Source organism: Pelophylax lessonae (genome assembly GCF_965119305.1).
Source record: "Pelophylax lessonae genome assembly, chromosome: 9".
Classification (NCBI taxonomy): Eukaryota; Metazoa; Chordata; class Amphibia; order Anura; family Ranidae; genus Pelophylax; species Pelophylax lessonae.
The window spans coordinates 83,186,272-83,212,991 of record NC_138776.1 but is presented as its reverse complement, the minus strand read 5'-3'; the positions used below and the strand labels follow the sequence as shown (position 1 = coordinate 83,212,991).

The window sequence follows — 26,720 nt, the reverse complement described above, 5'->3', positions numbered from 1 at the left end:
CCACAGTGGCCGGGGTACATGACAGAGAAACCCCGAACTGATGCACATTGCGTCGGATATATGTAATGCACATTGCGTCGGATATATTACTAGGTAAGGGAGATGAGTGAATAGACGCTGCCCCCCCCCATCTTGGGCACCTGCCAAGAGTCATGGCGGAGGGCCTGCGCATGATGGGGGCACTACTGGAGGTGCATGGAAGTGATTGGGTGGCTCTACAGCTCTATGATCACTTCCACAGTCGACATGTCAGATTTACCATATGCCATATGTTGATGGCAGCAAAATGTTTAAAGCCCATGATTTTGGAATGGAATGTCCAGTATGCACCTATAAATGTGAGGTGCAGGTGTCCACAAACTTCTGGCTATATTAGGGTTTATTTATTAAAGCTAGAGAGGGCAAAATGAGTCACAATTCTGCAGAGAAACCAATCATCTTCCAGGTTTTATTGCTAAATCTTAATTCAACAAGCTGAGGTTAGAAGCTGATTGCTTTCTCTGCAGAATTGTGACCATATTTGCCCTCTCTAGCTTTAGTAAATAAACCCCAGCGTTAATAAATCTGGGAGTCCAAAGGAAGGGGAACACAAGCAGGATGCTGCTTGTGATGGTGCAGACTGAAATAGCATTGACTAGATTCCTAGTGACAAATGTCATTTTTAAGCATCAAAGCCAGTGTCATTGGTTCAGCTGGCAATAGACATAAAAAGGAAAATGCATTCAAAATACTTCCATTTTCTGGAAAATCTGCCTTGTCTCTTGTTATTATTGGTGCATGGAACACAGACACAGATTGCTAGCTTATGTTTTTTTTTAGATATTCAGTAATAAATAAATGAGAAGGAAAGGCCTTTCGTATATAATTTTTTGTCACAAAAGCCAGAAAGGACCTTGACTAGGCAAGAGTTAACCACAGGCATGTATTCATTAAATCACGCTCACGCAGTGCTCTAATAACTTTAACGACCCTAATAACCGTCATTGCCCATTTGTTTATCTCAAATGGAAGCCATGCTATTAATATATTGAAAGGTATAAATTCCATACAAATCATTGTGTCCTGTGTATAGCAACTTTAGGATAACATCTCCGTTGTGCTGTAAATGTCCTAACATTTATAGACTGTTGCTAGGCAGCTGCGGGAGTGATAGGAAAACACCATCTGTAAGCACACTGCACAGGCAGGAATCTTAGAAAAGGAATATTAAATGTAACCTGTTTTACAAAGGAGAGATTTAACCATGGAAACCTTTAAACTTTTTTTTTTTATTTTTATTATTTATCATTTGGACACATTGGAAAAGCAGATTGTCGTATTTACAATGCAAGGTTAGGTCACATTCGTACTTACTAATGGTAACCAGCATATTTAAATCCAATGCTAAATTTGGGAGGAACTCATATATACATTTCTGCCATATATGCATTGCTGCCATAGGCCCAGCCTCAGTTGTGCACATTGGTTGGCATGAATGATGAAGGGACAGTAGTCTCAGTCTCCGACATTGAAAAATCCAGATTAAACAAACTGGGGAAATTTGCCAAAGAATGGTGCAAGCATAATGCTTGCACCACTCTTCAAAACTTAGAAAAAGGAGCAGATGCTGCTCCTAATTAGCAAAAAGGGTGCACGCCCCTTCGTTAATAAGGACTGATTTGCTCCCTGTTCTATTCTGTGTCTGTGACAGACACAGCGCATAACAGTACAACTGGAGCTGCATGCTCCGATTCCTCTGCCCATCCCACCACCTGCCCAGCTGGGATGGGGAAGAAAGAGGTGGGCTGTGCAGGTTCTGCTCATGTAATGTAATCACAAGCAGAGAGAGGGATCAAAACTGTCTTCAGACAGCTCACATCCCATACACCGAGTCCAACCTGGTGGGAATCTGCAGCAGTTTTCTATTCTGAAAACTGCAGCGATCTTTTCATTAATTAGCTGCAGAATCAATACCAGTTTCTATTTAATTTTGAAATAGAAACTGGTGCAGACAGACAAAAACAAGTCAGCTTTGTTAACCACTTCAGCCCCGCCCACAGCAGTTTTACTGCGGCAGGCAGGCGCTCCTGGGCAAAGCGACGTAGTAGTGCGTCGCTCGTTCAGCAGACTGTAGGGGGCGAGCACACACCGCCGGCGGCACGCGCTCCCGCCCCTGCTCGTTAGCTGTGGAGCCAGCGCGTGTGACCGGCGGCTCCGATGGCCGCCAGCCACTTGCGATCTCCCGCAGCAGAGAGAGAAGGACAGACGGCTGATGTAGACACATAGTTACATAGTTACATAGTTAGTGAGGTTGAAAAAAGACATCAGTCCATGCTGTTAACCGTACATTGTATACCCCTCTATGTTGTGGTCTTTAAGGTGCCCATCATCTCTGTCATTCTCCCTGAAGTGATCACAGAGGCTATGTGATCCTGCTATATAGGATCGCATGTCTCTGTGATTACTTAAAAAGCCACGCCCCTCCACAGTTAGATTTACGGTCCTAGGGACACATTTAACCCCTTGATCACCAGTACAGTTAACCCCTTCCCTGCCAGTGTCATTTTTACAGTAACAGTGCATATTTTTAGCACTGATTACTGTAGTAATGTCACTGGTACTCCCAGTGTCAAAAATGTCAGTTAGGAATCCGATCTGTCTGCCGCAATGTTGCAGTCCCGCAAAAAAAATCTCAGATCGCCACCGTTACTAGTAAAAAAAAAAAAAACAATAAAAATTACATAAATCATTCCCGTAGTTGGTAAACGCAATACATTTTGCGCAAACCAATCAAAATACGTTTATTGCGATTTTTTTTTATACCAAAAATATGTAGCAGAAAACAAATTGGCCAAAAATGTTAAAAAATTTTGATTTTCACTTTTTTTTTGAGAATTTCATATAAAAAATGTGAGAAATATTGTTATTTTTCAAAATTGTCGCTCTTTTTTTGTTTATAGCGCAAAAAATAAAAATTGCAGAGGTGATCAAATACCACAAAAAGAAAGCTCTGTTTATGAGAAAAAAAGGACATCAATTTTGTTTGGGTACAGTGTTGCACGACCGCGCAATTGTCCGTTAAAGTCACGCAGTGCCGAATCGCAAAATAGTGCCTGGTTATTGAGCAGCCAAATCCTCCGGGGCTAAAGTGGTTAATTAATTAAATCATTCATTAGACAGTTTTGCTCCAAATGTTTCCATACTTTCAAAGTTACAAAGTGACCTCTGCACATGTGTTGTATCTGCAGGATGTACAGATGTCGTTCCTGCCAAACAGTAGCATATTATGTATCCTTGGTTATTATGTCTTCTGGCTATTGTCAAAGAAAGATTAAACTGTCATCATGTATGCTGCAAATGGTGGGACAGTAATAACTGAACAGAAGTATATTGGAAGAAAATCTGGTTTGTTTGATCTTACTCAGATTTTCTGTTCTGTGGTAACAAGATGCTAGAAGTCACCTCAACAGCTAATAATAGTAAATTAAGCCCTTGTTCACACTGAACACGGCTTTGAAATTGTGTGACTTCATCGGAACTCGCACGATTTCAAAGCCACATTTCAGTCCGACTTCAGGGGTGACTTGAAAGACATCTGTGCGGGTTCATGCACAGATGTCTATTGAAGTCATCCCTGAAGTCGCCAAAAGTAGTGCTGGAACTACTTTTGGAAATCAGTGCGGCGCCGCAAAGTTGGCGTTGCACCGATTGGGACGCTCCCTTTGCCGGCAATAGACTGCGATTTGATATATGATTTAACCTGAATTTGCACAGATGTGCACAGGGGCTTATTCACACCTGAAGAGAGCCTATTCCTAGTAATTTTGAAGGTTTTTCCACAAACTGTTTTTTACAAGTTCTGTGCAAGTGTTTTGCACATGTATCAAGCTCCAGGCATTTGTTTTCTGGGCTAGGCATATGAAGGATAGAAATTCTAAAGAGGGAGAGGAGTTTTCTCAGGAGTTACAAAAACGCAAACCTGTGTGTAGCATTTCTCCCTTGGGAGCTGCTGGTTACGGGTTCCCCTGGGTTACCATTAGCAACAGCAAGTCAGTTCAACATGTTCAAAATGATTTTGGCTCAGTCAGGAAACAGTCTAGGAGCCTTGGTTTTGTGTTTTTATTGAGAATTTGGATGGGAGAAGGGAATGAGTGGGATACTCCAACTTGTATAGCTATGCACAATTGGCTGGGATGACTGAATAATGCTGAGTGCGGCTAGGCCACTGCTTCACCTTGTCAGTAGCAGTGAAGTAAAGTAGTATTAAATTAACTGTCTGAGGTAAACTGTACTGTACTGCAGAACAATCTTCAGGGCCCTTCCTGGCACCTCCTTTGTTCCTATTCTTCAAGGGCAACTACACGGCCCTCCCTTTACTGTTACACTTCCTGTGTGAGCTAGCTGCTTGATCCCCCTGACTTATGAACTTCTGCCAGCAGCTCCACTGTCAGCACTCTGGATCCTCTGATGCTCAGCTCCACACCTGGTTCACTAGGATGACTGCCTGCACCACCTTCCTCACACCTGCAGCAGGAGAGACAGCTGTACACCTCCTCCTGGGACCTGGCTTCCTGCCCAAAGATGCCCTGTCACATGTCCCCTCAGTATTTATGGTCAATCCCAGGATGGATTGCAAGAATGCCCTCCCACTGGGACTGCCATAAAACATGATGTGTCACTGGCTAGGTTTCCTCCACTGTCCAACAAGCTCCCTCATTGGATACAATGGGGACACTCCCTCAGAGAAATAATTGTAGCAAACAGAAAACAGCCGCTCAGGTGATGCAAGGCACTCCGGTGCCGGTCGGATCCGCCATCCAGTATTCAGGTATTCAAAGAGAAAATTTGACCGCACTCAGGAGTAGATAAACTGGAAGTGTTTATTCCCATAAACTGAAATACATTGGTGTATCACACAGACATGGGACAGGTTGACGCGTTTCACGATTCTGCTGATCACTTACTCATAACCAATTGGTTATGAGTAAGTGATCAGCAGAATTGTGAAACGCGTTAACCTGTCCCATGTCTGTGTGATGCACCGTTGTATTTCAGTTTATGGGAATAAACACTTCCAGTTTATCTACTCCTGAGTGCGGTCAAATTTTCTCTTTGGACACTCCCTCAGACTCAGTGAATCACACCTGGAAACATGTCACAGGCAAACTAATAGTTTAGGCTTCCCTGATAAGCAGCAGGAGCATTAGATGCTTTTACCTAGCATCTACCTAACTAGGAGGGTGCTACATGTGTTTTGTGTGTTTACAGGTATACCCTTTTTAGTCTATGAGGGTAAAAATGCCTAAATATGTAAAAAAAAAAAAAAAATTTACTTTTTTGATCATGGAGCATAGGGTGAATGGGGCAAAAGCAGCTCCAGTTAAAGAAGAAGTAAAGTCATTTAAAAAAAAAGAGAAAGGCACTGATGGCCGTTCCTTCAGAGCGCATGTCCCGATGACGTCATCGGCAGCATTAACTGTAAATATCTCCTAAACGGTGCAAGTTTAGGAGATATTTATAGCACCTAGAGGTAAGCCTTAATATAGGCTTACCTATAGGTAAAAGTTTGTGAAGTGGGTTTACAACCTCTTTAAAGATGCAAAATATAGCAGTGCGGGTGTAACTCCAACAGTTGAAATAGAATAAAAAAATGTAAATGTGAACTTTTTTCACCTGCCAATATATTTTTTAAACGTTTTTAGTTGCAAACTTTTATCATCACGTCCTATGTCTCCTTCTTGTTCATTGGGCTGTAATAAGAGCCCTTTAACACTGAGACATAGCCAGTAAAACAAGTGCTTTTGGAGAGCTTTTCAGGCGCTTCCTATTCATTTCAATAGGGGAGGGCGTTTTGAGGTGCTTTTTTAGTGGTCAAAATATGCTCCAAAGATGTTACTAAAGCGCAACACCCCAGTGTGAAAGCATTCATTGATTTTAATGGGAATAGATTCTTATGAGCTTTTCAGACACTTTTTATAGCGGCAAAGCGCTTGAAAAACGCCTCGCTGTAAAAGGGGGCTAAGAGTATCCTCATCTTGCTGAGGTCCTCCCTGTGTTTCCATCTGTATTCCTGCTAAACACTTTCCCTCTTCATCTCTGGGTGTCTAAAGTTTTGCTGACAGCATTGTGCTATGAAACAGAGCCTTAATGTGGGAAGATAATATAAATACAGACTTTATAAAGTAAATGAATAGTACTTTTAATAGATGTAATGATTTTTCTTGTGTATATATAAGGCTGTGTTGTTATATTTTCCTGGACCTTTTCTTTAAACTGACCCAAAGGACCTATTTTACCCACAAATTGTCTTTCATTTTCATCCTGGCATCCACCATATGCACCTGGCTGCCTTCCCTTGCTAAGTCCCTCTAGTTGCTGATATTTTTTTTGTCTCCTTGGCACTGAATCAGAACCTACTAAACGTGGGCAAGTAATCCAATGAAAGGAATTACTGTACGTCTTTCTGTTCTGTGCTGCCTGTGCTATGAGATGTCCATAACACCGTGTATTGCATTGTATTCCTGCTCAGGTCTTAAATAATGTAGAGAAAATGTTTATCCTTTGGTGGCACTGCCAGTACTGGTGGCGGAAGGTCAGCTCTTAACTCAAGGACTAGAACTGTAAAAGGAAAGCCGCAGAACCAGAATATGTAAAGTTAAGATTAATTTTTTTTAGAATCTTGTATCATAAAAAGGCAACATGTTTCAGGAGTTTAAATGGCCCCTCTTTGTTATGCCTTGACAGTGTGGTTAAGGAAGGTGTACTGGACTTGTATATTAGGATGGATCCTGCTGGGTATAAGTATAATCACTCCAGATGCTGGTTGGGCAGCTGTGATAGCTCTGTCTTATTATACTAGTTCAATACATCAAGCCCTGATCAAGGGGGCCCTTTGAACCCCCAAAATGTGTTGGATTTTTATGATAAAAGAGTCTATATAAAATAAAATTCCGCTGTTTACAAACTTTGATTCTGGCACTTTTATCTTTAAACATCTAGTACCAACAGTCAGCCATTTTCAATCACTTTTTCCATCACACACAGGAAGCTGATACCTCTCTATTTATATCAAGTACTGAGGGCTTAGGTAGATTCTTAGTACAGGCCTGCACTCTAAAATGCCATTTCAGAAAGTGCTGAAGCAGCATCAACATATGGGCGCATGAAGTCCGTCTGCTAATGTGTGATCGCATTATACACTGAACGAAATTATAAACGCAACACTTATGTTAATGCCCCCATTTTAGATGAGCTGAACTCAAAGATCTAAGAATTTTTCTATGTACACAAAAGGCCTATTTCTCTCAAATATTGCTCGCAAATCTGTCTAAATCTGTGTTAGTGAGCATTTCCCCTTTGCCAAGATAATCCATCCACCTCACAGGTGTGGCATATCAAGATGCTAATTAGACAGCATGATTATTGCACAGGTGTGCCTTAGGCTGGCCACAATAAAAGACCACTCTAAAATGTCCAGTTTTATCACACAGCACAATGCCACAGATGTCGCAAGTTTTGAGGAAGCATGCAATTGGCATGCTGACTGTAGGAATGTCCACTAGAGCTGTTGCCCCGTGAATTGAATGTGCATTTCTCTACCATAAGCCATCTCCAAAGGCGTTTCAGAGAATTTGGCAGTACATCCAACCGGCCTCACAACCGCAGACCACACAAGCCCAGGACCTCCACATCCAGCATCTTTACCTCCAAGACCGTCTGAGACCAGCCACCCGGACAGCTGCTGCAACAATCGGTTTGCATAACCAAAGAATGTCTGCACAAACTGTCAGAAACCATCTTAGGAAAGCTCGTCTGCATGCTCATCATCCTCATTGGGGTCTCGACCTGACTGCAGTTTGTCATCGTATCCGACTTGAGTGGGCAAATGCTCACATTCGATGGCGCCTGGCACTTTGGAGAGGTGTTCTCTTTACGGATGAATCCCCATTTTCACTGCACAGGGCAGGTGGCAGACAGTGTGTATGGCGTCATGTGGGTGAGCCGTTTGCTGATGTCAACGGTTGAGCCGTTTGCTGATGTCAACGTTGTGGATCATGGTTGAGGTGGGGTTATGGTATGGGCAGGCGTATGTTATGGCCAACGAAAAAAGGTGCATTTTATTGATGGCATTTTGAATGCACAGAGATACTGTGATGAGATCCTGAGGCCCATTGTTGTGCCATTCATCCACGACAAGCACCTCATGTTGCAGCATAATAATGCAAGGCCCCATGTTGCAAGAATCTGTACACAATTCCTGGAAGCTAAAAACATCCCAGTTCTTGCATGGCCAGCATACTCACCAGACACGTCACCAATTGAGCATGTTTGGGATGCTCTGGATCGTTGTATTCAGGTCCTGCCAATATCCAGAAACTTTGCCCAGCCATTGAAGAGGAGTGGACCAACATTCCACAGGCCACAATCAACAACCTGATCAACTCTATGTGAAGGAGATGTGTTGTACTGCATGAGGCAAATGGTGGTCACACCAGATACTGACTGGTTTTTGGACCCCCCCCAATACAGTAAAACTGCCCATCTTAGAGTGGCCTTTATTGTGACCAGCCTAAGGCACACCTGTGCAATAATCATGCTGTCTAATCAGCATCTTGATTGTTGTATCTGCACATGTTGATGCATTTGGATGGAACATGCTGAGATCTGTGTGTTTTGTATGGTGGCAGTGTTATAGACATCCCCCAGTCTTTGAGGGCTGCAAGACCGTGGTTATCCGCTTTCAAGCCTAATAAAGATCTGAGCATATTCATCTGGAGGGGCCATTTTCCTAAGCGCAGGAGGCATTGTGTGTGTGTGACTGTTTCTTGATGTGCCACACCTGTGATGTGGATGGATTATCTCGGCAAAGGAGATGTTCTCACTAACACAGATTTAGCCAGATTTTTGAACAATATTTGATAGAATGTGTACATAGAAAAAGTCTTAGATCTTTGAGTTCAGCTCATGAAAAATGGGGGTAAAACCAAAAGTGTTGCATTCATAATTTTGTTCAGTGTATAATGCGATCACACTTTAGCAGACGGACTTCATGCAGCCGTATTTTTACACAGAATAATGGAGCATTTATCTTCCCCTTACAGCTTTTTGTCTATCCTGTTATCTGCTGTCTAAGCCTCTAATGGGCTATAAAAATTGAAATAAAGTAACATTCTAATACATTTTATTAAAAATGATACCACAAGTGCTGAATGAAACAATCAGCATTTCTTTTTTTTCCAAATTAGATATAAAGGGTCTCCTGTTTAAAAAACCTTGTGGCCTATAGTTACCCTTCTGAGAAAACTATCTGAATTTCTATGTTGACTTGCCATCTATCTACTTTTAATGTATTATATATCCCATTATATTTATTTTTAATGAGACCCTTGCTTATGGTTTTATTTATAGTTGGTAAATTGCCTTGTTGAGGCCATCAGGCTGGGCAATAGACGACTGCATCTCACAGCCGCATCATTTGACTAGTAGGGCTCAATGGTAAAACCAGAAGAGAAGAATGGGGGGGGGGGGCAAGCAGACACAAATCTATGTTCTACTAAATGTACATACAATTACTCAGCACTCCAAAAAACATGGTACAGAGTCCAAACAAATCAAAAGCGGTTACTGTGATAGGGGTGCAACAGATGAAAGATGGTCCCGCACCTCCTAATGTCAAGATCTGGGAAAGATCTACTCAAGTCACATGAAAGAAAGCAAAGCAGTAGGGTGCAAAAATTAGTAAAACCAATGTCCCATCACTTCTTTGAATCATAGCACACTTACATATAAGAAGCTCATGTCCAACCTAGAGCCACAGGTGGTTATAGGCCATACACACTATAAGATTTTCTGAAGACTTTTTCCTTTAGACTTACCAAAACCATATAATATGAGGTCAAACCTAAACACTTTCAATTTGTATGCAATCTGGCAGGCCCTTGCACTAAATAGAAAAGGTAAATCTGAAGGAAAAAGTCTTCAGAAAATCTTATAGTGTGTATGACCCTTTAGTAAGTACAGTGCCAGAAATGCATCCTGACTAGCAGTCAGAGAGCCTCAATGCAGTGGTACCAGACACTCCGTAGATGCTGCTGTAGACACTGCCAGATGTCTACTTACTTGGCGGGTCTGGTACCACTGCACAGAGGCTCTCTGATCCGCTAGTCGGGATCGGGATGTATTTTTGGTGTTGTACTTACCAACTACATATTGCACTCTAGGCTGCAAATTAGCTTCTTCTATGCAAGTGTGCCATGTTTTAATAAAGTCATGATACAGTGGTTTTACTAGTTCCTGTGCTGTGCCGTGCTTTGCATTATTTCATGAGAAAAATAGAGGGGGTGCTTACAGCGATCAGATTAGATCCTTAGATTTAAGTGATGCTAAAGTCTATTTACCTGCGCTGTGAAACGATATTGCACAGAAAACACCATCTGCTGTTCTTCTGGCAGTCTTCAGCTTGCTCTGTCATCTCCCTACTCCAAGTGCCTCCTTAGCAAGCTGGGTGATAAGGAGACACTTCTGCATAGACGCTCTTGATCTGGGCTGCGTGCATCCATAGACACACATAGCCCTGGTAAGCCTTGTCCTCGTTTCATTCTCACAGGATTTTGACTTGACAGCAGCAGAAGCTTATGGCTCCCGCTGCTCTCAGCCCTGGTTCACACTGATGCAGTGCGGAAAACACAGCAATTCCTGTGTGTTTCCTGCATCGCATAGCAATTGCACTGTGTTCATGCGATCTGCTGCGGGTGTCAGTTAAAAGTTAACTTACACCCCAAAAGCAGGTCACATAATGCAGTGCGTTTGCCTGAACCGGATCGCATGAGTGTAAACAGCTAAGCGATTCGGTTCCAGTGCGAACTAATAAAAATATGCTCACACCTTTTTCATGCAGATGTGGTGCGATTTAAACCATTACAAATGAATTGGCTCAAATTGTACTGCACAGAATCGCATATGATTTGTATAGGAATGTGGTGTGAGTCCATGCAGTGAGCAGTGTGAACCAGGGCTAAAGGCCCTTACACACGCGTCGAAAATTGGCAGGGAATTTTCGGCCAACGTCCAATCTGCCGATTTTCGGCTTGTTAGTATGATGCTTCCGACCACCAACTCCTACTTTTCGGCCAAAAAAAATCTGGTGTGCAGACTATAAAATTTTTGTTGGCCGTCAACACAACGGCCGATTTTTGTGCAGTCAGTACAGATTTCGACAGGGAAAAATCTGATGCGCAAGACTGGGCATGCTCAGAGAAGAAAAAACACAAAGAAAACAAACCAACACATGACATCACTTCTGAAGTTGAATTTTGTTGGCCGAGAAAATTTGTGTACAGTCTAGGCACATTCCAACCAACAAAACACAACTTGGACAAAAGTCGGACGATCGGTCGGCCGATAATCGTTGCGTGTGTGCGGGGCTTTATAGTGCCTCCTGTGAGATCAGGAATTGTAAAGGGGCAGTGCATCAGCTGGGACAGCGCTGGAGCAGTGAGAGGAGTCAGGTAGGTATTTAGGGAAAGGGGTCAAGGAAAGATAGTGGGGTGCTTTTTACTTTAATGCAGAGATTGCCTTAAGGTTAATAAAAAAACTTTGACTTTAGAACCACTTTAAGCCATATTTCTAGTGCAAGATAAAATGAAAATGTAGATAATTGGCAACTGTGGTAACTGTTTTGAATAGAGTGGTAAGATGTTTGGAATCACTGTCAGATTTTAATTGCTGTCTGCATCCTTACTAAGGAGATGTACCCGCTCTATCTGGCATGGTGCCCACTGAATAAAAGAAAAAAGAAATTTTAAGTTGCTTGCCAACATAAAGTAGTTCTGAATCTGTCACACTGAGGCAGCATCAGAGTATTGTGCAGCTGATGGAACAAAAAATACTATATGTTTTTAAATGTGTTGCCATTGCCAAGCTACCAGCAGTGAAAGTTCATTGGTTTTGGAACTTTTTATTTAAATCTGATGCCTTTTAGGAAAGCTGCATAGATATAGAGCTCTGGACAAAGCTCTGCTTGGGAAAACTGCTTGGGGAAACTGCATGTTTTTAGTATGTCAAAACTTATTGGAACCCTTGCCTTTATACACACATGAACTTTAATGGCATCCTAGCCTCAGTCCATAGGGTTCAATATTGAGTTGGCCCACTGCAGCTATAACATCTTCAACTCTTCTGGGAAGACTGTCCACAAAATTTAGGAGTGTGTCCATGGGGAATACTTGACCATTCTTCCAGAAGTGCATTTGTGAGGTCAGACATTGATGTTGGAGAGAAGGCCTGGCTCGCAGTCCCCACTCAAATTCATCCCAAATGTGTTCTACCGGACTCTTAGCAGGCCAGTCAAGTTCCTCCACCTCAAACTAGCTCATCCATGTCTTTATGGACCTTGCTTTGCCAACTGGTGCACAGCCATGTTGGAACCGGGAGGGGCCATCCCCAAACTGTTTCCCCAAACGGTTGGGAGTATGAAATTGTCCAAAATGTCTTGGTATGCTGACGCCTTAAGAGTTCCCTTTATTGGAACCAAAGGGCCAAGCCCAACCTCTGAAAAACAACCCCACATCATAACCCCCCCCCCCTCCACCAAATAATTTGGACCAGTGCAAAAAGCAAGGTCTTTTGGAGGGACAGTTCCTACAGTCCTCTTTATTATACTCTGCCATTGGCTTGGGTGGCTCTCAGTACAACAGGCCTTGAGATGTTAGCACCACTCTCTGCAGCATTGTACTGTAAGCACAGGCCAGTGTGCCCAGGCCCAAGGGCAGCCTGGATTTACAGAAACTTGTTTGAAAAACATCATTCAACCTGGAAGAGGGGCACCGCCTAGCAGTTGACTTTCTGTGGGCAACAGAGCTGGGTTAAAGGTGAGTATTCCTTTAAAAATAAACTTTAATTTAATTATTCTCACGACAATTTATTACAAAACAACAACATGGAATTCTGCTTCAATGCCATTTAGGAGATAGAGATTTTTAGAAGGTGCAATACATTTTTTAAATTGTTCTTAGATGCAAAATATGGAAAAGTAGGTCATATAGCAATCATGTTGCCCCTTGCAAAAAAACCTTTAGAGAATTGAAAGCACAAATTTTTAAAAGTAAATTTAGCAAACAAGCCATGGTAATGAAAATCCTGCATGCATTGGGCTTTAAGTGAATTGACCCTGTATTGTATAATAGACTCATGCAAACCTGGGGACAGGTACCTTTTATTGAATTGATAGTCAATATTATGTGGCAGTTAGATATGTGCGATCCCAAAAGCTGTATAGACGTGACAAAAGCAATTGTGTATGTTGCCTCAGTGTGGTCCATTGAGTGTGTGCTACCCAAGATCCCCCATCATCAGAAATATAACATGTGCTTTAATTCCTGCTTTTAACATGGTCGCCCTACCCTCAATAACACATTTTTTGACTATAAACTCCTATTAAGTAGATTAATTTCTTCATTCATAAACCAGTCACTTTCTCTTCCTTGTCCTAATTGTTGTGTGTTATACTTATGCAGACTATTCACTTCAAACACTTTTGATGCAATCAGTGATGATGCATTTTCTGGTCTTCCTCACCTAGAGTACTTGTAAGTATGAGCACCGAGCCATTACCATTCTTATAACTCATATACACAGCACTCTGTATTTACCAAGACAGCAGCCAGGCTGCTTCCACTGTTCATGTCTTATTCATGGCTGCTTTTTCATTCCTAATGCAGACGACAAAGAATCTGCAGCTTGTAAATCATTCACAGTGGAGATTTAGAATGTTCAGTTAACAGTTGACATTGAAGATTTTGTTCTTATATGTTCAAATTCTTAACCAAATGGGGTCTCATGCATAAAAACTGCAGAGAAGGAACGCGTCATGCACAGATCTTGGAGCAAATTACATCATCGTAGATCATCACACTGCTCCTCACTGGGGAGTTTGAGCTGTAGGTATGTAATTCGCCCATTTGTATGTAATATTAGGAAAGCATTTTGCACTTTTCTGCATGTTGCTGCAACATCACATGAAAAGGGTTGGACAGGTTTCCCCAGGTGTAACATATACAAACAGCCCAACTTGGGTTTAACGCTAGTCAAAAACAGTCAAAATCACTTTCCAATGTGGACCAAAGATGAAAATTGTTTGAAAAGTCACAAAATAATGCATTTCATTAAATATTTTCTACCATAAAAAATGTAAATGATGATACTTAATGTATTTTATACAATAAGGCAATGCTTGGCTTTGTTTCAAGAAAGTAAACAGCCAACTGCTTCTCAGAATATCCCAAATTGTAAATGAGCCAACCTGGTAACCCTAGGTTGTGCTTAATACAGAGACATGGATTTATGGTGCCTCTTCTTGGCAGAGGTTTGACCTGTTACCAAAATCTCAGTATGTTTGATGTGCTAAAATGTTGACTGTAGGAGCAGAACAATCTAGTGAGACAATTACATATGAAGTACTGTTGAAGTGCACACTCTACAGTATATTTAATATGACTGTAAAAAAGTGTAGCGTTCAAACAGCTGTCCCTCAATTGTTTTTAATTTTATTCCTGGGAACCCTGGGCATTCATATATTATTTGTGCCCTTTTGGGCTACACATAATCCCCACTACGATCCCAGAGTCACTAAAATTCTCCCTAGAGAAGTATAGAGGTCCGGCTTCTATCTAGCATAAGCAAGGCTCTATTTTCCTTGCAGGCTAGAGTGCAACATTAAGAAAATGATTGTTACTATGGTTACCGCCTTCTCTTTTATCTTACTATAGTTTCTATACATGAGGTCCAAAGTGTCCCATAATTCAGTGCTCTTATTTGAGTTATGTAGTTGATACTGGTGTGTCTTTAATGAAATGCATGCTGCCTTCTTTCCTGCTCCTTGCACGTTCCCCAAGCCTTTTAATGATTTTCTCCTCCCTTTTATACCCATTCAAACCAAAGCTTCTTTTGTATAAAAAAAAAAACCAGAACAGGTCATCCAAACATAATGGAGACAGCCAGAAAGCCGCATCCGTTCTCTAGGAGATACAAACATTAGTTTGGTACTTAGTGCCTCACTGATAGTTCCAATCTCCGGGAGCTGACAGACTGACTACTGGTTCAGTTTACAAAGTGGCCTCCTCCATTGTGTGTGGGCAAATGGTTCATTTTAATCATTGTAACTCATTTATCATCTCTGTAAGCATATATACCTTCATAAAATGTACATTTTTAAGCTCTGTCAAGGTATTTTTTAAGAATATATAGAGGTTAAAATGTCACTTGTAGGTGTTGAAAGAAATGGACCAGACTAAGATTTCATCTTTGGGTGGTACAGAATGTGGGAAGGCTGCTGATTAGTCCTGAAGGTCATACCCTGGAACCCTCATGATATGATAGGCTTACTGTTGGGATGGTAATTTTTAATGGTAGTGTACCCAGCAAAGCATAGACAGTACCTTTGACACCACATTTACTGGTCTCTATTTTCAAGGTGCATTTAGGGACCTTATAGTCTTAACTGGAAGTTTCTTATGACCCTGAGAGTCTTCACTATGAGATGCCATCCTAAGTAGTTATATGGGTTAGTAACTGTATTAGCTTTATAAGTGCAGCTTGCAATCACAGCAAGGATTTGTAATGTTTACTTTATAGTTAAACAGTTTTTATTTTGTGATCTTAAATGTTTGTTCTTTGTATACTAGCTTGCTATCAGTTCTAATGAGAGCTTCAAAAAAATACAAAAGTTTTACAAGGAAATATTACGCTTACTAAAAAGATATACACAAAAAACAGAATATGTATAATTTTAAACATAAAGTATAATTAAAACCTAACAATGCTTGGATTTGTAGATTACTGTAAAACAAAAATCAGGATCACATTAATTTACAGTTAGTTTTATTTTGTTAATGTTTCCCTGTGTTGAACCCATCCTTTGTGCAATTTGCTATGGAGGTATGCATGCTCCATCAGTTATTGTCACAACCTCAAATCAGTGGAGTGCAGTAAATGGTGACAATGCCACAGTTAAACTGAGTAAGCATTGTACTTCTAGAAAAGGATGTGCTTGTGGATATACAGTTCTTTGCTAGTAGGATCACCGGTATGATTAAAGTGATAACAGCAAGTATACATTTTTTTTAACAAAACTGGAATATGAGTAATAACATACTTGGTTTAGGTGTTTGTTTCACTTAACATCTAGTTTTGATATACAGTGCATTGCGAAAGTATTTGGCCCCCTTGAACTTTTCGACCTTTTGCCACATTTCAGGCTTCAAACATAAAGATCTAAAACTGTAATTTTTGTGAAGAATCAACAACAAGTGGGACACAATCATGAAGTGGAACGAAATTTATTGGATATTTCAAACTTTTTTAACAAATAAAAAACTGAAAAATTGGGCGTGCAAAATTATTCAGCCCCCTTAAGTTAATACTTTGTAGTGCCACCTTTTGCTGCGATTACAGCTGTAAGTCGCTTGGGGTATGTCTCTATCAGTTTTGCACATCGAGAGACTGAAATTTTTGCCCATTCCTCCTTGCAAAACCGCTCGAGCTCAGTGAGGTTGGATGGAGAGCGTTTGTGAACAGCAGTTTTCAGTTCTTTCCACAGATTCTCGATTGGATTCAGGTCTGTACTTTGACTTGGCCATTCTAACACCTGGATATGTTTATTTGTGAACCATTCCATTTTAGATTTTGTTTTATGTTTTGGATCATTGTCTTGTTGGAAGACAAATCTCCATCCCAGTCTCAGGTCTTTTTCAGACTCCATCAGGTTTTCTTCCAGAATGGTCCTGTATTTGGCTCCATCCATCTTCTCATCAATTTTAACCATCTTCCCTGTCCCTGCTGAAGAAAAGCAAGCCCAAACCATGATGCTGCCACCACCATGTTTGACAGTGGGGATGGTGTGTTCAGGGTGATGAGCTGTGTTACTTTTACGCCAAACACAACGTTTTGCATTGTTGCCAAAAAGTATGATTTTGGTTTCATCTGACCAGAGCACCTTCTTCCACATGTTTGGTGTGTCTCCCAGGTGGCTTGTGGCCAACTTTAAACGACACTTTTTATGGATATCTTTAAGAAATGGCTTTCTTCTTGCCACTCTTCCATAAAGGCCAGATTTTTGCAGTATACGACTGATTGTTGTCCTATGGACAGAGTCTCCCACCTCAGCTGTAGATCTCTGCAGTTCATCCAGAGTGATCATGGGCCTCTTGGCTGCATCTCTGATCAGTCTTCTCCTTGTATGAGCTGAAAATTTAGAGGGACGGCCAGGTCTTCGTAGATTTGCAGTGGTCTGATACTCCTTCCATTTCAATATTATCCCTTGCACAATGCTCCTTGGGATGTTTAAAGCTTGGGAAATCTTTTTGTATCCAAATCCATCTTTAATCTTCTCCACAACAGTATCTCGGACCTGCCTGGTGTGTTCCTTGTTCTTCATGATGCTCTCTGCGCTTTAAACGGACCTCTGAGACTATCACAGTGCAGGTGCATTTATACGGAGACTTGATTACACACAGGTGGATTCTATTTATCATCATGGGTCATTTAGGTCAACATTGGATGATTCAGAGATCCTCACTGAACTTCTGGAGAGAGTTTGCTGCACTGAAAGTAAAGGGGCTGAATAATTTTGCACGCCCAATTTTACAGTTTTTTATTTGTTAACAAAGTTTGAAATATCCAATAGATTTCGTTCCACTTCATGATTGTGTCCCACTTGTTGTTGATTCTTCAAAAAAAAATTACAGTTTTATATCTTTATGTTTGAAGCCTGAAATGTGGCAAAAGGTTGAAAAGTTCAAGGGGGCCGAATACTTTCGCAATGCACTGTACATTTGTGGAAAGACCTGTGTGTGCTAAAATGGCTTACCTGCAATTTGGTGAGAAAACCTAGAAATTCCACATGTACCTAAACTTTTGAGTCGGGTAGTGTCATATCCTGAGGGTTCCTAAGTATGCTTTTCAGCTACTATATCTCAGTTTCCATACCTCTAGGAAACAGAAGCTACCATGTAACCACCCTTTTCTGAGAAGACGGTCATGTTTGTTAACCAACAAGCTTATATAATATTTCAGTCCAAAGAGTAGTGATGTTCAAAGTGCAGTAGCCCATAGCAATCAGTTAGGTTTCTAAATCAGTACCAGATGATTCCAGATTGTTTTCTATGGGTTATTGTACATATGTCATTTTCTGCTTTCTTAAATAAGCTTACACGTGTTCTGTCCCTTAACACACATGTGAAAAGATGCTACTTTTCTGTAATAATAATATAAAATTATACATTGTAGTTCTTTACCCCGTATTGTACATTTTTTCTTTAAGAGAGGTATGGGCTTATAAATGGTTTAAAGTGACACTAAACTCTGGTTTAAAAAATAAAAAATCAGCCTCCTCAAAATTACTATTTGTGCTGCTGTGATCTGACTTCCTGGTAGAGGGTGGCTACTTTGGCTACATTCCTTCTCCATGGTCCCACTGTATGTAGGAACGTAGCCACCCTCTCTTGGTAGTCTTCCTGAGATGGACTATGTACCATGAGATGTGTAGTGTCCATAAAGCAGGGCACATGACCACAACTAATGTACACTGTTTGTTCCAAACAAACCCAAGTGAAGAGGAAAATGAGAGTTTCAGGTGGCACAGAGGACATTACAAGAGGGCAGAAAAACACAGTAAAAACAATTTAATAAAAAATGGATTACAAGCCCTTTAAATAGTGGGTGTGCATTGATTATTTTTTGGAGAATAAGGATATTGTTTAGTGTCACTTTAACTTGTACCACAGGCTGAGCATTAACAGCTTCTTGTCAGTGATGATCTTGTCTTATAAACAATTTTCACATTTGTCTTTTAGGTTTATTGAGAACAACAAAATAAAGTCAATTTCAAGAAATGCTTTTCGTGGACTGAAGTCTTTGATTCACCTGTAAGTATAAGGTTAAATAACTGGTATATGGAGGAAAAAAACCTTTAGTCTGAAATGGTCAGTCCTCAGTCCATGTTATTCACTTCAGAGGTGACTGCATACAAACACAATCCTCTGCTTAAAGTGACTCTGTCCTCAGGGAAGTAAACAATTTAGAACAGTGGTTCTCTGCCACCAGGCTGTGTCCCTCTGCCAGGCCATGGCCTCCCCTCTCCCAGGCCTATAGCCAGCTGCAGATCCCTTAACCTTCCACAGTGCCTCCCAGCTCCCAAAGTGCCAGCCAACCTCCCATAGTGGCCCACATGGCCCCCAGATCCCCTGTGAGCCCTCAGCTTCCACAGTGCCACCAAGCCTCCCACAGTGCCCGCAAGCAAGGTACAGAGCCTCCAGATCTCCATAGTGCTCCAAACCTCCCCAGGCCCCCTCTAGAAACCTAGAAGGACAGCCAAGTCTGCTACAAAAGCCCCTAATCTACTCAACAACCCTCCAGCACCATCCAGAGCCTTTAGGCATTGACATGGTTTGAATTACCATACTTTTATTGTGTGAGTATAAATATTATTTACTGTTGGGGAATGGAAGGTGTTAGAAGCATTTATTGGGCCCTGGTTTCAAAAAAGTTGAAAACAGCAAACAAACAGAAATGTGGCTCAGTGGACCCAGGCTGCTTACACACAGTTCCATTTTAGGTTCACCATCACTGCTTCCTCTAAATGAGATACAAAAGCCGGCCCAGCAGATATTAAGCACACAGATACTGACATTCAGAAGTGTGTGTAAAGAACTATCATCTACCTTTATGTCTGATGTACAGTTGCTGGTCAACCTGAAATGGAACAATGAGCAAGCATTCTGGAGTCCACTTAGCTGCTGCTCAGCCACCACACAAGGGGAAGATATCCACACTTTTAGAAGTGCTCACTCTTTCCTGTATATCTTCTAGATTGTGTCCTTTCCATGCTTATGGATTGCCTCAGGTCAAGCACACTCACAAACTGCCCTACATACACTCCAGATCAGCACATTAGAGCTCCATTACGATTGTAGGGTTGATCAATAACTTATACTACAGAATAAAAAAGGTCCTGTGCGCCGCACATCACTGCAATACCCTGGGGATATGTGAAATGACAGCCTCAGCCTGGGCTCCACCTGAGTCATGCTTCCACGCATTTCACTACGCTCCAGGCGCTTAATGATGATCATCACGAGAGGACCAGGACACTTTAAAAAAATTATTTATTATTTATTTTATTATTTTTATACTGTCTCCTTCATTTTTATTTATCACTTTGATTCCTATTACAAGAAATGTAAACATTCCTTGTAATAGGAATAAGGCATGACAGGTCCACTTTATGGAGACATCTGGGGTCAGTAAAACCCCAGATATCTCCTCTACCCTGAAAAGCATGAGATAAAAAAAAAAAAAAACATAGATCTCTGCTTTCTAGGGGAAAAAAATGGCAGTGTTTACATCCGCCAGAGTCAGAAGTGACCTCATAATGTTGCTTCTGGCCTCCCAAGATCATGGGGATGGCCGGGGACCATTCGGTCTCTATGGTAATCTGCTGCTGACGCTGGATCTGCTTTTCCGGGTACCCGATCGCACAGGAGAGCTCGAAGAGGCGTTGTTGTGCGGCAGGAATGGGGATGTCCCCACCTGCTGCCTGTAAAAGCAACCCAGTGGCTAATCAGCCGCTAGGATGCCTTTTACAAGAGAGGAAATCACCGGCTGAAAACAAAGATATCTGGATTATGCCTTTAGCTGCAGGCATCACCACTTTAATCTAAGGACGTCATATGATGGCCTTTCAGCGGGAAGTGGTTAATTCACCCCGACACTGAGGCATGTCGAGAATATACATATGCACAGCTGAGTGTACATTCTACAGAAACTTCTGAACAATAATGTAGGATGGCTTTATTGCAGAAAAAACATAGTGGGGTTGATTTACTAATGTCAAATAGACTGCTCTTTGCAAAGTGCATTTGCACTATGCAAGTGCAGTGGCTCAAGAGCTTAGTAAATGAGCAGATGCTCTGCTGACTTCCATCGTCCAATCATGTCCAAGCAAAAATATATATTTTTTTTATTTTCCTTGCATTCTTTGCAAAGTGAAGATTTACCTAAATTACTAAACTCTGAAGTGGAACTGCATATTGCAAAGTGCACAGTCTTTAGTAAATCAACTTTAGTATGTCTTTCTGCAATAACAAAAAATCTTTCTCACAAATTAGTTTTTTTTTTTCACTAAAGTTCCTTATTAAGTATAATGAGTAATTCTGCTGCGCTTAGGTGCTGTGCTAAAAGGAAGGGCTGTGTTGTAGACATCTAGGTTCTTGCTGCCCTCTCAGGATCATGGGCATCCACATAAACTAGGAAACAACAAAAACAAGAGAAGGGCGCACTGACCTAGTGCAATATTATAAAACATTTATTGAAGGGTAAAAAAAAGTATTATACTCAGACGCATGCTGCAATTATGCATATAAAACCCGAATAGTCAGGTGACCTCCAGGACAAGGATTCTGTCAGTACTGCAGAAGGACTGGATGGCAGTATGGATGCCAGAGACCTAGAGCAAGCATGCTGTAATTGTCAGAAAAGTGTCTGAATTCCTTATTTCTATGCGTGTTCTGGGTCAGGGACTCACAGTTTTAAAGCCAATGCATCAGCATCACAGCCAAGGATTCTCAAAAGAAAAATTCAACAATGGCAGCCCCCCATTATTCTTTCATGACAGATTCTATTTAGCGAGCATACTGTACATATCCATTTTCAGTGTTTGTTTAGTGAATGGGAGCCAGTGCTGAATGAAATAGTTGCTGCCCTTGTGGTCTCCTTCTGCAAATGTTAATTTTCTGGTTGCCATGATGGCTTAATTGATTTACGAGCCATGTACCCAGAACATGCATGCAGATCAAGAGTAGGGATGAATTCTGGCATGTTCAGATCCTAGTCCAAACTCACCTAAGCTAACCAGCTAGGAAGCTGTCACTGTATTGAACCAATCATAATCAGCCAAGGCATTCCCAATCCTACAGTCACATGTATATATGCTGCTTGTATACATGCAGCTTTGGGGTGGGGAATGCCTTGGCTGATTATGATTGGTTCAGTACAGTGACAACTTCCTTGCTGATTACCTCAGGTGAGTTTGGACTAGGAATCCATTCTTAATCAAGAGTGCAGATTTGTTTTGTTGCAAATTTTTTCTAGATTAGTCATTTAAAAAAACTGTTAATACCTCTGGCTTACACCAGGCCACCAAGCATAAGTAGGTTACCACTTAAGCCGGCCATAGACAGAGCGTTTTTCCAGCAAGCCGTAGTCAGTCAGTGTTGAAGGGGGAATCCCTCCTGTGGAGCCATTATGTTCTCCTGGCGGGGAAGCCATCCCCACCGGAAGTACACTGTGATTATTGCATGTAAAATCTGACAAGCTGATTGTACCCAAGTTGATCGATCAACTTGGGTACATTCAGCCTGCCCATACATGGTTGAAATCTCGGCGGGCCCTTGCTAAACCGGCCGAGATTCAAACCATCTTTGGCTGGCTTTAGGATTCCTTTAAACACTTGCTTATCTGTATTACCTCTATAGTATCAACAGAGACAAACAGAATGTTGCACAACATTTTCCAGCCTGTCCTCTCTCTTGGGAAGTTGATACCAATAAAGTGACACAAAACCCCGCTCCATACTTGATGATATTGGCACAAAAATATTATTTTTTTATCTTTTTCCTTTGGTGAAGTTTGTTCCCTTTACAGAGAAGGCAGTCATTCTTGGACTACACATGTGCTGCTTTAAAAACAAATAGTGATTGGAGCACTAGGCAATGAATGGCCGGAGCGAGAACACCTCGAATTGGGGATATGACATAAATGTCACAATAGATACTAGATAAGTAAACCCAGATTAGGGGTTGGGGAGGAAGTCCATGTATGATATACAGTAAGTAGTCCGTTAGTCCTGGGTAGTACCCACAGCAGGGAAAAGCAGGATTCCTGTTATACACACTTGAGAGGCAGCCCACTTCAGAGCAGAAGAAACTCTGTGGATACTGGGAAACAAGGAGAGAGGAGCAGCGCCAATCTAAGTGTAGCAATGTCACGAACAGGTTTTATTGAAAAATAATGCGCTCACTACAGAGTGATAAATATAGGCACATCTGTAACCATCAGCAAAGTTGTTGTAGAGATCCAGGGCAGCAGCTGAGAGGCGAGGTGTCATCACACCTGGCGGTGTCTGTGGTTTCCGGTGTCCTGGGCTGTATGGAGGAGGTGCAGGAGGAAGCTGTCAGAGGGTAGTCTCAATGCAAGAGACTGGGTCCATGCACGCGTTCGAAGCATTCGTGCTTCTTGCTCAGGCAATGAAGAATGTGCATGATCTTAAAAATCACTGGCCATCCTTATATGTGGTTTTGTGTAGAATCACTGCTTTTTTTAAATCATATGAGGTTTTTCTGACAGTTTATGCCAGAGATAAAAGAGGGAGCAGCCTCTGACAGTTCTGGAAGTATCAGAGGGTACTGAAAACTGTTAATGCCTATAATTGAAGTGACAAATTAACAGCAGAAAGTCCACTTTGGTAACTGCTAAGCGCCTACATTACCAAGGTATGTTAAACCTGCTATGTCCTGAGTGGTGGCAATGTCACTTTAAAAAGGCAGAAATCAACAACTCAATGCTTTCAAACACATTGAAGCCCTGCGGTTTAAGCTGTAATTTATTTGAATTTGACTAATTGGATTTTTGTCATTATCTTGTTATAATCTCCAATGAAGAGCAAAAACAAGTGCTTGTCGTTAACTCTGCTGGAACAAGAAGAATGTTTTAGAGCCAGAAATGTCAGATTTCAAAGACAAAACAGCTTGTACAATTTTTGGCAACATATTTGAGCCCGTGTTAGCTCATCTGCATGCCTAATAATGTAGTAAGTGGGCTTTTCTGGTGCAAACCACATCTAAGGTTTCTTCAACAAAGTGTACATATTTTTCGAGAGGCGTTCAGCTATGCATGTGGGAGAAATTATATATACTTTGTACACAAGGCTGCCTTGTGTTACTTGCCTGCAGAGAGTTAGACGGGTGCATTTATAACAATAGAATGCTTATCATAGGTTTACGGTCCCAGAATAATACAGGATGAACAAAAAAGAGTAGAAAACAACTGTACGTCCTCCAATCTCCTTAACCATAATGCTCTGAATAATCTGTGAGGGGCAGCAGAGTACTCTTAATAAAGGCCATACACACAAGAGTGGGTCTGTTCAGTTTGATTCTGATTCACACAGTGGTGATGGCCAGATCAGTAGTTGGTTTGACGATTTGGGTGAAAAAAATGGCAGCGATCTAGATTCTAATGAAGAAAAACATATACAATGCCCGCATACTTCTGCATTTGTAATAATTTGTTAAACATAATTTCAATGCCATTCTAATAATATTTCAAAAATTCATACAGTGCGTGTGTGTTTTTATATATATATATATATATACAGTATATATATATATATATATTTGTGTATGTACTATATGCAAATATAGACATTGCTAATTGTCCTAAAATAGTCGATCAGGCAATGTTAAAAAAAACATCCCAGGCTGCAATAATCACCTTTAATCTAGAGCCCCCCCCCCCCACAGTACCCCTTCTTTGCCACAAGACCACAAGATGTCCTCATTCTTCTGGGTTGAATTATGCGCCATGTCAGGCAATCTGGAAAATTGAAAACAGTACAGAGCCTAAAGTTTGGCTGATGGTGGTGGCAGCAGACAGCTTTTTTTAACATTTCACTGGAAAGACTTAATTATTTTTCTGATTTATATGGAGTCATTCAAGACCTTTACATACAAGTATACAGGTAGGGTTATATTTATATTTAGGGTCGCTTGCTCATTAGGGTTATATTTATATTTAGGGTCGCTTTCTCAGCACGGGCACCATTTTCTCTATGATTGCAAAACGTTCTCCAATTGGGTGAGGTGGAGAGGCAGGGTGGTGACGTCACAATCTTTCTCTTATTTAATCAGAGAATGCTTGGTATTCAAAGAGAATATGCAGCGATCTCTGAATTGCATCTGTGCTGAGCAAGTGAACTCCTGTAGCAGGGCAGCTGCTCGGCATGGGACCCAGGAGCCAGTGCCAGTCACTGTAGTAGCAGTGCCTATTACAATGATTTCCAGCTTCCACATATGGCACATGTCTAAGGTGGACCAATGTAACTATGCAATACTAACCATACCTTGAATTCAGTTTTAATATTATAAATATAACTTTTGATACATTCAGAAAATTCTTATCATGTCCTGCTGCCGGTCTTCAGGATTCCAACTGAGGCCACAAACGCTCCCCTTTAACATTTCTCATTCACCAGCTGTAGGAGCAGGGGTTTTGGGCAAGCAATAGTTTTAGGGACACAGGGGAGTTTCAGGAAGGGGTAACCTGCGTGTTTCCTGTGACATCACTGCCAATGATGACACTGCTGTTTGTGTAAAGAAAGTTTTTATAAACATCCTAATCTACTTAGGTGTCCATTTATGAAACCACGATAAGTGGTGATAGTGACTATTGCAGATTATAGCCGATGTGCAGCAGTTTAAAGTATTTAGCTGTAATGAGGAGTGGAGATGCTGTTCTCATCACAGCACATTGAGATATGGCCACTACATTCAATACAAATGGGCAGTTATATACAATGTGATGAATGTGAATGTAAACAAACTGTCCGTTTTGTATACACTATTTTGCTTCCTTATTCTCCACTTCAGAAATGACAATAGCAGGCAGAGAAGAAGAAAAAGCCGTAATGTGATGAGAAAGTAGAAGAATTATGTCCTCTGCTTCCTCTGTCACTTCTCAGTGAATAGGGATACATGAAATGAAATCAACCTCCAGACTGAGAGTTCCAAATTAAAAGGTTTATTACGTAGCTACGTAAGAGCACACCCCTATAAAACCTCCCTGTATGCTCTGATAAGACAGCTTCTAGGTCACCCTTTTATAGGGTTTTCGTATCACAACTTCAAGACACTGGTATGGAGCAATAACCGTGGTATTCCCCTGACACACATCTCGATAAAAGCATGTTTTTAACAAACTCACAAGCGCCATTTTAGCTTAACTAATCTATATGAATAATTTAGTAGATATACCGGTATATATCACCCTAACTTATGAATATATTGTAACATTAATACTATATAGGTTTCTTTATAAGTGTGTTTATAAATGTATTATCATACACTATGATGTAGGAATCGGTAAAGATCACATTATCCTTATACATCAGCATCCCCAGCAAAAGTCACCCTCCACTTTAAAGCATGTGAAATGAAATTATAAAATATACCGTATGTACATTTAGACACAAGCAGTGTTTTTGAAATTGTGTGTGTGTGTGTGTGTGTGTGTGTGTGTGTGTGTGTGTGTGTGTGTGTATATATATATATATATATATATATATATATTTATATAGGGGTAACTAGCTCAGTGGTATAAGCATTTTTAGCTGAACTGAACTTGTGGTTTTTAGAGCCTGTTGGCCCGCTTTTATTAAACAAAATCAAAGTTCAAAAGAAACAGTTGCCCACGCAGGGGATTTTCACCATTATATTAGGTAAGAAAAATAGTACTAAGCCACTTGGTCCTCTCCAGCAGCGCTGCTTAGGCCCCCAAACCTTGGCCTACCCAGTCCATATAAGTATAGATATCCAGCATGATATTTTTCTTCATTGAGATCTGATGTGTTTTCAAAGTGTTCCTTTATTTTTTTTTGACCAGTGAATATATATATATATATATATATATATATA

At 41.0% G+C, this 26,720-nt stretch overlaps 1 protein-coding gene across 2 annotated transcripts in view; it reads left to right on the top strand.

The window, feature by feature from the left end:
* The window catches only part of LGI1 (leucine rich glioma inactivated 1), a 70,913-nt gene that overhangs the window by 22,687 nt on the left and 21,506 nt on the right, over window positions 1-26,720 (top strand). The window contains exons 3-4 of one of the 2 annotated variants that reach the window (XM_082267586.1): window positions 13,494-13,565; window positions 18,828-18,899. In XM_082267586.1, coding sequence (XP_082123712.1) covers window positions 13,494-13,565; window positions 18,828-18,899 — 144 coding nt within the window. The remainder of the gene's footprint in view (window positions 1-13,493; window positions 13,566-18,827; window positions 18,900-26,720) is intronic. The other variant, XM_082267587.1, reaches the window with a different exon arrangement.